Consider the following 13,181-nt stretch of genomic DNA (forward strand, 5'->3'; position numbering starts at 1 on the left):
ACGTCATTAATTACTAATCAGTGATTTTTGCAACCATTACTTTCTTTCATGTGCAAATCCTCCAATTCACCTGTCCAGCCAAGACGTTTTCTGCCTTTGTCCCAAAAGATTCAACTTGTGATTTATTTTATTTATTCTTCTGCCTTGTCCTTTGCTGGCATGTTTGAGATATTGACCTCATGTCTGAAGAATAATTTTCTGCCTCTGTGATGGAAAAGAAGAACAATTTCTTAAGGCTGTTTATTAATGACTGGCTTTCTTCACTTCCCCATGAATTTCCACTTTTCCAACATCCTGACACCATAATCAAAGGTGTTTCCACTTCCATTTGCAGCTTCATTCTGCCAGTTTCTTTGCCATTCACAGTTGTGCAAGAAGGGCTCTTTGAATATCTAGTCGTCTTCTTAAATTTTCTTGGAAAATTTTAGTCAGCTTCTAATATCTCAGAAATTAATGCACAAGATGATACTCAAATGCCAGTATCATGTGAGTCATGCTGGCATGCTCTAAATGTAGTGCTTCTTCCTTGTCTCACCCTCCTTTTTAGTCTGTAGAGACTTCTTTGGATCATTTCTGCTAGTCAGAAATGATACATTTCTGGTCAGAGAGACCAGGGTATTCTGAAACCTCACATTATCTGCTACCTAAATAGCTGCAGGCAGAATTTTTTCCTCTTTCCCTGGGTATTTGGCACAGGCTGCACAAACTGTATCACTGCTTAGCTGCAGAAATGTATGAGGGAGGGGAAGACTGGCCCTCAATTGTTCAAAAGGTAGTGCTTTCAATTCTTCAAAATAACATAGCTTTCTTCCTCTTATTTCCTTACTCATTAGGACTGATTATAGAAAACATCAGAAACACCCCCTTGGCACAGCTCTGCTTTTCTGCCTTCTTATAGGGAAGGAAATGAATAATAATCACTATGAAGTGAAGAGTCAGACGTACAGAACATTCTGAGCCTACACAGTCACCGTTGGAGGAGTGAACAACTCTCAAACCAGTTGAAATCAGATTACTCAGATATTATTCCCTTGCGCAGACAAGTGAATATTGTAATTCTTAACTGTCTCCCTAATAATAATGAAGATAGTCCCATTCTTTGTGAAAACTCTTCTAAATGAAGAAAAAATTCAGGCAGGAGTAAGTGGAAGATTGCTGCCTATAAATTAATAAAGACAACCAACATAGAGTTAATTTCCATGAGAATTTCAAAATTCCTTATATTTTTTATGACTTGTAGTTTACTCCATCTACCACCCTGTGAGCACCGAGTCAATTTCAGGAAAGACACTACTGCTGTGTTTAGAGAAAAGTCTCCAAAGGACTGTCCATATTCTATAAAATGGACTCTGAGCTTTCTTCTACTGCATTATTAGAATACACAGATGATCCCTTCTCAGATTTTACAGTCCTGATTATCATCCATCACCTTCCATATCTACAGTGATGAATGCCATGAAACTCTTAAGTGCAGGTTCTGCGTGAAGCTACAAAATATCCAGTCCACCAGAGCTTATTTTTATGATGAAACCTGTAAAATTATGTTTGCAAGACCAAACAAAAATTTATCTCCAGTTTGTGAAGATTAGTGGGTTCTCAAGGAAACAATGGATTGTGTCTGATCAACATGTATCTACAGACTCAGTTGTTATAGATATGAGAATTTTAATAGAGCTGCACTTTAGTCTCTTCAGGTTGAAGAATGTCAGAAGATAAATTACTGATGCCATACAGAAGAACTTGTTTCTTTATCCTGCATTCAATCCTATTATTCCTGAATAGCCTGAATTTGTGGCTTAGGAACATGTTCCTGCCAAAGGAAGACCAAAGGACTTCATCACTGCTCATGCTGTTGCTAATTCAGGCAAATGCACTCCAAAATCAGATTAGTTGCTCTATAAATTGGAGATCTCTCTATCCTGATGCCTTGTCAGCTTTTCAGAGAGACTTTGGAAAATGCAAATTTCACATCTTTAAGGCATCATTCCAGTTCCACTTGCTAATAATTATTGTTCATCATCCGCAAAGTAAAGAAAAGGAAGGGGAGACATTCTTCTAGAATGCAGCTTGACAGATTTGAAGCCTGTAACTTGAAAAGCCAATTACTTTTTAGAAGGTCATTCAGGAAATTGCTAGAGTCCTTTTTCTTTCTCGTGACCTTAAAGCACATCATTGTGGAATTACATTCCTGAAATTTGAAGGCAATGACCTCTTCTGAGCCTTTTGGTCTTTCCTTCATTACATGAGGTTTTAGAATTCCAGAGTCTAATTGCAATTATTTGCTTTAATTTATTCATACTGACTTTGTCTTAGGCCACATTCTATTTAGAAGATAATGAGAAGATGCATGTATGGGGACAACTGGACAGGTTCTATAAGGAAGACAAATTAAATTGAATACCACAGTAGGTTCTTAGTTAAAACTCCTAGCATTCACTTTTAGCTCTGACAGAACACTTCTTTTCTCTGTAGTGTGAAGTTCTTAAATAGTATCCAGATGATCCTGAGTACACAGGTGTTACAAAGTGTAACTTTCACCTGGATGTCTCCATAATGCTGAAGCAAGAAAACATTTACTTATAAAACTGACAGTACTTGTTCTTTTAATCTTTGACCAAGATGACTAGAACTGTTGTGAATCAGAAACCATAATCTTGACTGTGTCTTAGTGAAAGAGACTTTATGTGTTGTTTTCCTGGGCAATGAGTTCATGCCCATCTATGTTCATCTGTGAGAGTCTCTGGGTGAAAAGCCCTCGTCTTCCTTTTTCACTTCTATTAGGACTTGAGAAAAGACATCAGACATTCTGAAATCCTCCAAATCTGCCACCTTTCTTCTCTTTCTTATCTGTATTGGAGTGATGGCATGATGGGTACTCATATAGGAGAAGGTTAAAATTAAACTTCCTGAAAATAATTTTATATTCTCTGAATGGGTACCCACTACTCTGCCAGTACCCATTTTTTTAAAGCCAAAATCCCAACCACAGAAAAGTCTTTTCTTTGTGTGGAAATTCTAAATGGATGAAAAGAGAAAGGAAAATGACCAAAGAAATTCAAGCTGATAACTGATTCATTGTTTTAAAATATTTTTTCCGTCCTGGATATTGGTTCTGCTGTTTTCTAACTTGTTTTTTAGTTGTCTTATATTCCCTCAGCTATGGCAGTATTCCTGGAGCCAAATGTGAGTGCACTTCCTCAAAATGCCAGCAGTGGAAGCTGGTAAACAAGTGGGGAAAAATCACCAGAGGAATCTCTGAAGCTTGGGACAAAGGCAGAAAACACATCAGTACCGCACTAACAGAACAGCAGGTACTCTTATAGTGAAGATAAAATTACAGGTAAGGAAATAATTTACATTTCTGTTTTGAACTTGTCCAAAATGGCTTGTTACTCTCCACTCAAAATACCAGGAAAAGCCCTACAGCATAAAATCTGAAGAAGAAAAAGATACTTGATTAGAAAAATTAGACTACCTGATTTTTTTTATTAGTGGGGATAATTGGAAGCTCAATCTGACCTCCTTTCTGGAAAGATATATTAAAAGATGAAAATCCTTTATGCCAGTTAGACAATTTAAAACTTCAGTCTAGTTTTAAAACAAGGCTGGGTTTGGGTTTTTAAAATTTGTTTTGGTTTTTCTTATTTAGAATGTAAACACAGGAGACTGCTTCTTATAGGTTTCCCTTTCCAATCAAAACCAAACCTTTTCTATAGGTAAGTGAAGTCAGATAAAGTGAAAACAGGACCCTGTTCCCATCTCTCCATTTCTACTTGCTTCCTGACATTGGAAAGGGTAACATGACTCTTTATTATGCTCCAGTTTCCTCATATATTGAAAGGAAAGAGGTTGTTTTTATCTCCCACTTGGTATGATTAGGTGGGATAAGTGTTGTAGAAGAGAAAAAAAATTACATTTATCTAATTAATTGTCTTGCAGTCTTTTATGCCGCCATGCTGCAGTCCCACTATGGAGCTGTGATCACCATAAAAAGCTCAAGAGGATATATCCTTGTCTGAATTGCTGCAGTTATTATCTGTTACAGAAAGTTAAATAAGGTTTAAGTCTTCTTTTAATATAAAACTGTTGTCTTTAAATGAAACATTGTGTTAAGTTAAAATAATTCTACCATAAACTCAGTTCTCTACCAAGTTACAGAAACATTGAGAAAACTAGACTAGGCTCAATGCACTGGCAAAACCTTTTGTAAGACGGTAATAATGAGTACATAGGAAAGGCTAATGAATTGGATTTAGCCTTGATGTAACTTGTATGTCTTCATCAGCTATTCACTATCATAACTGTCCCAGTAAATTACACCAACTAATTTTATTTTCTAAACTGTCCAGTTCAAGGAAATATGAACACAGGACCATAGTTGTTTCATAGTATTCAAATACATAGAGATTTTATTTAAGCAAGAAATTATTGAAGTTTTGAGTTTAATCTTGTATATTTCCAATGAACTGCAGCATAATATTTAAGTTAAATATGTTAAGAAAACAAAAGAAGAAAACTTAAATAAATTTTGGTGATTTTTTTGAGATGCTGTGTATCACTTTTCAGAAGCAATCATTATTGGCAGGTCCAAAATCTGTGTCAAATATCTAGATAAAGAACTATCTGTCTGAACTGAATATTGTCTTTTGAAATGTGTAATGTGTCATCTGTTATTTTATGTTGTTTCCTGTAACCTTCTAATTTTTTTACTTTTTTTTTTTTTTTACTTTAAACAAATATGAGAAGAACACACTCAAATGTTTCATTTTGAAGGAATTGTCTTCTGACTTCATGACGCCTTTCCGTACCACAGGTCTATGCATGGGCTTATTCTCAAAGAACTTTTCACTTACTGTTGTGTCATACTTAAATGTTGCTGATATACTATCAAAAAATGAGTGTAATCTATTTGTTTTTTGCTTTTTGGTTTGAAATTGAGTATTTTGAAGACCATGCACTTTTCCTAAGAGAATTGTCTCAGATTCTGAAATTTGCTTTTCCTGTCATTTTGTATTTTTCCTTGTAAGTTTAAAAAATATTCCAACTATCCCAGTTTTGTTTTCTGTAACTAATTTCATAACAGTGTAGTACTTGACATGTGTTTGTTTCTTAGGCAAACGTGTAAAACTCCTCAAGTCCGAATGGAGAAGTAGAGAAAGGAGGTTTCTGCTGTGCCTGATGACAATTTTTGTTTTTCCACACACAAAAAATATTCTGGCTCCACGTTGGAGCACTAGTTGTGATGAATCCTAGTCTTGGTCGGATTCTAAGGAAGGGCCAGAACGTTCGTTGAGGAATAAAGAATAAACCACTCCAGAAATGAGTTCCAGCCCCGGTTTATTACTCACAGAGCAGCAGGTGTGTACAAATACAGGTTTACATAGTGTTAACAGGAGTTGTTGTACCTTACTTCTCATTGTAGTTGCTTAGTTTGCTGCAGACATTAAAGAATTGCAGCTTATTTGGGCAGTGTTCCTGGAGGGTGGTTGGAGAGACTGATTGTGCTCCTAAGCAGCCTCAAGAGCCCTAGATGATTCTGGGAGTTTTAAAATGGGTTTCTTCACACACTCTACTTTCAAAGATAGACCCAGTTGGTAAACTTAAATTACTCACTCTCATGGGAAAACAAAAGATGATCTGGATAACAGCACTTGGTGAAGAAGTCCATCTTAATACATTCTGTCTGGTGTGGCATCTGTAGTTGAAAGCTCAGTATCCCATACTGAATTACTTGAATTTTAGAAAAAACTAAGAAATGAGTATTTCCATTATATTCCTAAGATAGGCTAGAAGTTGTCTATCTTAAAGCTGTGTTAAAGATGAAGACCTTTATCTTTTACAGGAACATATGCCATGCTCTGAGGTAATTTTCCATTACCTACTTTCCTAGTCCTACCTTTCAGACTATTTGAAGTAATTGGAAAGCTCACTTTACATGTGAAAGATTTCTAAAGCCTTTTAGTTTCAATTAAATTTAACACTGATTGCCTAGATGTTCACTTTACCACCAAAAATTTCCTGCTGAAATCCTTAAGAGCAGTGGGAAATAAAGGAGTACAGAGTTATATTTCAAATGGCATTGCATGAAATGAGTTTTCAAAATGTTTGTGTCTCTATAATGGAAGTCCTAAGCACAGGAACTATCACAAGTGCAATTCTAATTAGTCGCTATGCAATAAAAATATGAAAGAATTACAAGGTTTTAGAGCCTCATGGTTATCAAAGACCTGAGAACCTTTTGAGTCATGGTCTGGGAAATACTCTTTTTAATTAATAAAATGAGCTAGTCATAGGTCCTGAAGGACAAGTGTGAGGATCTAGAATTCTAAATCACTTAACAGGCTTGGGAATATGTTTAGATTAATACTTTTCATACTGCAGTGCCTCAAATAAAACTAAGGGAACAATTTCAAGCTCTTGAGTTCTTAAATAAAAAGTTAGGTAGGGTCAAAATTTTATAAGCAGGAATGAAACATTTGATGACTTTAAAAAGTGTCATCCAATACATAAACTTCTCTGAAGGTAATTGAATCTGTGTAGTTATCATTAAATATCTCTTTTCCAGACTGCTCACAAGGGACTCAAATTTTGCCTTTTGTCATTAGCCCAAGTCAACTAAGGGCCTATGTCCTAATTAATGGTTCTCTCTTGCAGCTCCCCTGAAATGTGCTTGAGTCACCTTCATTTCTCAGGCTTCAGAAATGGTTCCTCCTGCCTCTAGAAACTTAGTTATTTAGCAATAAAGACCCAAATCCTCACCTACCTACTGTAAAGAGTCTGTGTGTATAGGAGCCCTATTCCAGAAAGGTCCTTAACATCTTTTTGTTTGCTTTCCCCAGTTCATTGGAATATTAATTTCAGGATTATCCATCTGTGAGGAAATTGTGGACCTGTCTTTTGCTAACATTTGGAAAGTACTCTGGATTATCACTGGTACAAGATAGTAATACTAGAACAGAAGCATTGTCCAAGTTACAAGTTGAACTATGTCAGTGAATGAGCATGCACAAGTGGCAATGCAAACTGGCATTTGCATTCACAAGCCATGTATAAATGATAGTTCATGGCAAACACTGTATGGATTATAAAGTTTCAGGAAATAGTGTGCTTCCATCTGTTCCAAAGATTCATTTCTAACCTCAACCTCATTCTCAGAGGGCATGAGTGGAAAAAATGTTCTGGCAGATGTTTGTTTCTGGTTATAGGGGCTGTTTCTACATTGTAATATTTATATTAAGTTCTTATTACCACAACAAAATCATTTGTGTTATAGGAAAAACAAAAAGACACAGTCCTCCCAAGTTCATTCGTTTTTAGGAAAGGTTTGCTAAAGAACCACTTTGTTCATAATTTTATTAATTTTTTTGTGGTGTTTTGCATAGAGTCTGAGAAAGAATACCACAATAAGGACACAAAATGGACAGAAATATACTGCATACAAACAAAGGCTGTTTTGGTATGGTATGTCTGTTTTTTCTCCATGACTTGGAGGACAATCCATTGCTAGGTATTTCTTCAAGCCATTCCTTATGGCTTTTGTCATTCCCTGTATTTAGCTTATCTCATGTTGGTCATTAAATAAATTTGTGAGAACTCTTTTATTTTTGCTTGAAATCCCCATATAATTTTTGTTTCCCATAGGCTTTTAATATTTTAGAGAGAAATGGAAGTGGTGCCAAGATGACTTTGTCTCATGAAATTCCCCTTAGCTCAGGGTGTGCTATTAATTGCTTTCACAAAAAATAATTTCCTTTCTGCATCTTATGTATCTCAGGAAAAAAGGAAAAGAAAAGAAAAAGCCTGAGTATGCTTAGATGACATGATCTATGACCACACACAATCCTATATAGTTGGTGGGACAGTTCTAATTAAAAAGAAAAAAATCCTCTGTTAAATACTTCATGTTTCTTTGGAGAAAACCTAGATCAGAGGGTCCATCCATGTTGAATCATCTGTCGAGGCAAGAAACATTAGCCTAAAAATTTTACCTTTTCTGCATTTGCATTGATACATAGTCCTGTCTTCCCTCCAACTCTCCTCACGCACTAAAGTCAATTCTTTACTGTGCATGATGGAAAAGAGAGAGAATGAAATTGCAAGGAGCCATATAAAAAGGCAAGTTGCTAACTTTCAAGTGCCTGACTTTGCAAACACAGTTTTCAATATGGATTTTATGTATGGTTTATGATAAACACAGAAATAAATTCAAAAAGCTGCCAGTCAAAATATAGTAATGTACAAGTTGTGTTATGAAACTTTCCAGCATACACTTAATTTCAATATACCATATATTGTTATCTATTTTATTCTAACATTATTATATAATAACTATTTACATGCCTAATTTTGAATTAGTTAGCAGTTAGCTAATGATTTGTGATATATTTGTTTGTCTGAGGAAATAGAAGACTTCTACTGTACCTAATTATGGTTCTGTAACTTTGATGCTCAGGTGCCTGAATTTAGGGAGAAGTGCTACTATTCAAGGAATATTCCCTCAGCCATTCTTTACATCCTATAGTCTTGATTTTTCTTCCTTCCTCTTCTAAGGCAGAAGAAAGTCCTGAGTAAAAATATCAGACTTAGTTTTTATTGAGAATCTATTCTAATGCGATAAACAATATTATCTGTTGTATTCATTCACTGTGTGGATTTCACAAGTGAGGATATTTTTCACCGATTGTGAGCAGCACCAGAATGCAGATTGTCCAGAAAAATCTCTTGAGGCTGGTAGCTTTTCTAATGCGGTGTCATGAGATCTTTTCATCTCTAATCCATTCTGTATTACCCTGGAAAAAATGTTTTACCTAAAGACTGAGTTTGTTCAGAGCATTAGTGAGTGGAATAATGTGGAAATCTTCAGGTGCATTTAATTATATATTGTTGTGTTAAAACAAGTGAGTCCACATACAATTAAAGCCAATTTACAGCAGCCACTCACTAATTTAAATTAAAAAGTCTGCAACTGCAGAGTAATTATGCTTTAATTGCATATTTAGGACAAGAAAATGAAGAGAATCTAATGTGGTATATTTATGATATAACAATGATGTGAAAAAGTTTATTAGCATAAAGAGAGTAATTGCATTCCAAGAGTGAACAGATTAATTCAAATAACACCTAAGACGCTAAAGGTTTTTGTGTACTTCTAAAATTTGTATTGTTAATATTCCATGCATATTAATTATTAACTGAAAACTTGATTTGCACCTGTTCAGGGTGTTACTGTTCTCTAAGGATTTTAAAGATCAGACACATATTGTTATTGGCCCCTCTTTTCCTATGAAAGCCTTTGGCACAATACCTTAATACCTTACTTCCCAGACACTTAAATCAAATAACATTTACTATATCCAAAATTCAGCATTTCTGGGAATATCATCACTATGTATTAGCTAAAATTTCATTGCTTCTTGATGAAACTGCCTTTAGTAACCAAGAGGTTTATTCACTCCCTGATGTGTAGGGTGTATGGATATATAACTTCCATTAATGTTGATGTGCAATCTATGTTTGAACATAAGAAGTATTAACATCATACATAGAGGCAAATGTGGATCACTATATGTATATATGTATATATATAAAAGCAAGCTATCTGCTTTTATTTCCTATTTTTATCACCTATTTAATTTGACAGTGTACGTTGCCTTCATAGGGATTCTTTCACCACAGGGTTGTAGCACTAGGTGAGGGGAGCAGATAGGCCAGCAGATTATGATTTTACTGAGTTTTCTTGTGACTGAAAATGCATTTGCACTTCCAAACAGCCACATAACTGAGCAGTCATGTATTTGCAAAAATACCATTTTTGTTATCTGAAGTTTATCACCTTAGCCCATGCGTGGTAGATCTGGGTGTAATAGAAATAACACATCACAGGATAGCTGAGGTTGGAGGGCAAGTCTGGAAGTGCCACCCCCTGGGCCAAGCAGAGCCATCCAAAGCCAGTTAGGACCAGACAGCTTTTGAATATTTTCAAGAATGGAGCCCACAATCTCCCTGGGCAATATGTACTAGCTCTCAGTCACCCTCACAGAAAAAAACAACTTCTGACAGGGAACTTCCTGTGTTTGCTTGTTCTCAGTTTCTTGTTCAGTCTGCTGCTGGGCACCACTTGAAAAGCATCTGGCTCCATTTTCTTGGCACTCTTTCTTCACATTGCTGTACACATTGATGAGATCCCCCTGAGCCTTCTCTTAAGGTTGAACAATTCCAGTGCTCTCAGCCTTTCCTCATAGGACATGCTCCTGTGCCTTATTTGCCTTAGTGGCTCTTTACTGGATAGACAGGAAGGTAGACATAGATACAGAGATATGTATTGCAAATGAAGCTAGTGAAATTCCACCTGCAGATAGTATCAGAAGGTGTGTATTTTACATTGTGTAGCTCAGTGGCACTCGGTTCCATGGGTAGAATTCCACCTTGCTACAATAAAGCAAGAAAATAAATAACAATAAGATGGTGCCTCAGCCTTTTGAGCTTTAGTGCAGGGCACAGAAATATGTTGCCTGACTTTTAAATTAATTCTTTATTATTTTTTCAGGCAATCTACCACTTTAGAAGGGGCCACATGAGGCTGTTTCCAACAGCAAGACCAAGGCAAAATAAAAGCAGTGTAATAAATAAGCCTGTGTATCATAAAAATCATGAAGCACAATTTTATTATTGCCTTAAGTGCAGTTCCTAGAAACAACTCTGTGGAGAAGGCAAACTGAAGTAATGAACTCCTTGAACAGTCTGTTTAATATTCTGTTTGTTCTGCGTTTATGCTCTGCAGAGCTGACAAGAGCTGTATGCAAACAGTTTTGCTGAGGGCAAAAGAATGTTTCATCATTAAGGAGCATGACCTTTCTCTCTGTGATCAAAATGAAAAGCATATGCCCCTTGATGTCATAAAGTGTTGTGACCATTCCAATGAGTTGTTCCTCAAGCCTTGGGATGTTTCCCCCTGACACAGTTTGATATTAAAAGGTTATGTGATGATTAATTGTATCCACTGACACAGCAGAAATATTCCTCAAAGTTATGTTTCTTTGATATGACAGATTTTTTTCTTTTAAAGTTTAAAATCCAAATCAGTTAAAGCCCAGTTATTGTGAAATTCTTTGTCCCCCACTCTTTCTCTGTGGTCCTTCTTTTTCCCTCTTGTTTCATGTTAGGCTGGGCAAAACCACTCTAAATTAAATCCTTGGTAATTTTTTACTTTTTGAGTAACAGGATCTCTATCTCTTGTTAACTTGTGCATGAGCTCTGTCCTGTTTCTCCACTAAGTGATTATTGCTTGCTAAGATAAAATAAGCCCTTAAAAGGACATTGCCTTTTCCAGCCTAAATGATTCTATGATGTTATGATTGTTTTGTAAAGACACATGCAAAGAATGGAAGAATACAGCTCCAGTATCAGTCACTGTATATTCAGTGGCTAACATTTAAAAAGCATAGTTGCTACCATACAGAATTTTTAACCAAACAAAAAAACAATAACAGAAAACAGAAATTTGTGGGTTGGAAATTCACGATTTTCTTATATTTTTAGGTATGGTCGTATTTAATTTCTCCTTGACAAATCCTATTCCCACAAATCACTTAAACACACAATTTAAGTTGGGGAGCAGTTCCATCGAATACCATTGGGGTTTATTCCCTTATTTAAAAACAATCAAAAGAGCTTTGCTGGAGAGAGATCTTATACTTCAGTCTCTGGTACTCTGGAAGTAGATTCACTATGTCCAGTTTTGATTTTCTGATTTTCTTTTTCTTTGCAGGTAACCCGATAGCTAAAGACATATCAAACCAGTCTCAAGGCTGATAACATTAAATACAGCACATAGGAATTTCATTCCTCCAGGCAATCCTTGAAGAGAAATTTTATACTGCTGGGGTGTATCCTTCAGAATCAATTGTTTCAATGAGAACCTGGCTTGTAATCAGCAACAGCCTTGAGATCCAGACTACTGGAAAGTTATTTTGAACTTCTGTGTTACAAATATTTCAACTGATTGAACTGTGTACACTTGTAAAATTGCACTTGCTGAGGAATTTGCAGCTGTAATCATGAGCCAATATTCTAAAGGTGCAGAAAAGCAGCAAACTTTTGAGTTCTCCATTGCAGATCAGTGGCTTTTCATCTTGAAGAAGTCAACCTCTGAAATGTATTGGATCCTTCACTTTAAAATGATCCCTGGTCCACTGTTCAGATTGCTGGTGGGACTGCACACTGCTTTAATTAAATTTCTGTTGCAGAAATTGTCCTCTGGCATGGCGCAGTTTTAGACATTTTTATTTGTGTTCTAATCTTGCAGCTCTCAAAGGTACATATTTAAATATCTTGAAGTTGCTTTGTTATAGGAATGGAATTATATATCCATTGTTAATAATTATTGTTGACAAGTAATAGTTATATGAATACATCAGTCATATTAGAATGTATAGTCAGGTTGACATGTTTCCCTAAGGCTAACCAACTACTGCAGCTTAACAGTTAAAGAAAGTAGTGGTCAAAAACTCAATTACCACTTCTGTTATAAGGCATTTTATGTGTTTAATATATACATTTCCATTTAGTTCAAAGGAAATGGTTATTCCCAATATGTACTTTACTTTCCTAACCTTTAATTCATTTAAATTGATGGTAAGCAGTCAATTACACTATTTCATCCCTTTTTTATAAAGGTAGGCAGGGATGTAAATGAGTTTTGCAATTATGATATTGGATGGTAATCATTCAGAATTTTTGTCTTTTTATTAAAAAATAAAATCTATTGCTTGAACCTAAGTACTGATGGATGCTTATGTAGATGTCTGCTCAGTTTGTTTGCCATAAAGGAAAAAAGTCCTAGTGCTCTCCCAGTTTTACACTTCATGGGTATTTTGCTTGCTTACAGTAATCCAATTCAGATTGTTTTGTTTTGTTAGAAATTCTTGAACTTTGCAATGTGTTGTTACATGAAAAAAAAATCCTCAATATTTAAAGGCCTTAAGCATCTTTGAGCTTTTTTCTAAGTTATTACAGAATGTATGATTTTATACTTCATTTAATGTATATTGTACCATCTGTAATGTTGATACAAAAGAAATTTGGCAATTACTTTTGGTGACACTGCATAAACATATTGATTAGAGGAAGTTCTGACCGTCTGCTTTGGTGAACTGAAATGAAAGCCACACAGACTTAATGGT

At 35.5% G+C, this 13,181-nt stretch overlaps 1 protein-coding gene across 2 annotated transcripts in view; it reads left to right on the forward strand.

Moving 5' to 3' along the window:
• LOC131592490 (chemokine-like protein TAFA-2) overlaps positions 1–11,923 on the forward strand; it is a 180,669-nt gene extending 168,746 nt beyond the window's left edge. The window contains exon 5 of one of the 2 annotated variants that reach the window (XM_058864034.1): positions 11,768–11,923. In XM_058864034.1, coding sequence (XP_058720017.1) covers positions 11,768–11,779 — 12 coding nt within the window. In that variant the 3' untranslated portion in view covers positions 11,780–11,923. Of the gene's footprint in view, positions 1–5,113; positions 5,199–11,767 lie in introns of those variants that run through there. The other variant, XM_058864033.1, reaches the window with a different exon arrangement.
• The last annotated feature ends 1,258 nt before the right edge of the window (positions 11,924–13,181 follow it).

Source organism: Poecile atricapillus, chromosome W, assembly GCF_030490865.1.
Source record: "Poecile atricapillus isolate bPoeAtr1 chromosome W, bPoeAtr1.hap1, whole genome shotgun sequence".
Lineage (NCBI taxonomy): Eukaryota > Metazoa > Chordata > Aves > Passeriformes > Paridae > Poecile > Poecile atricapillus.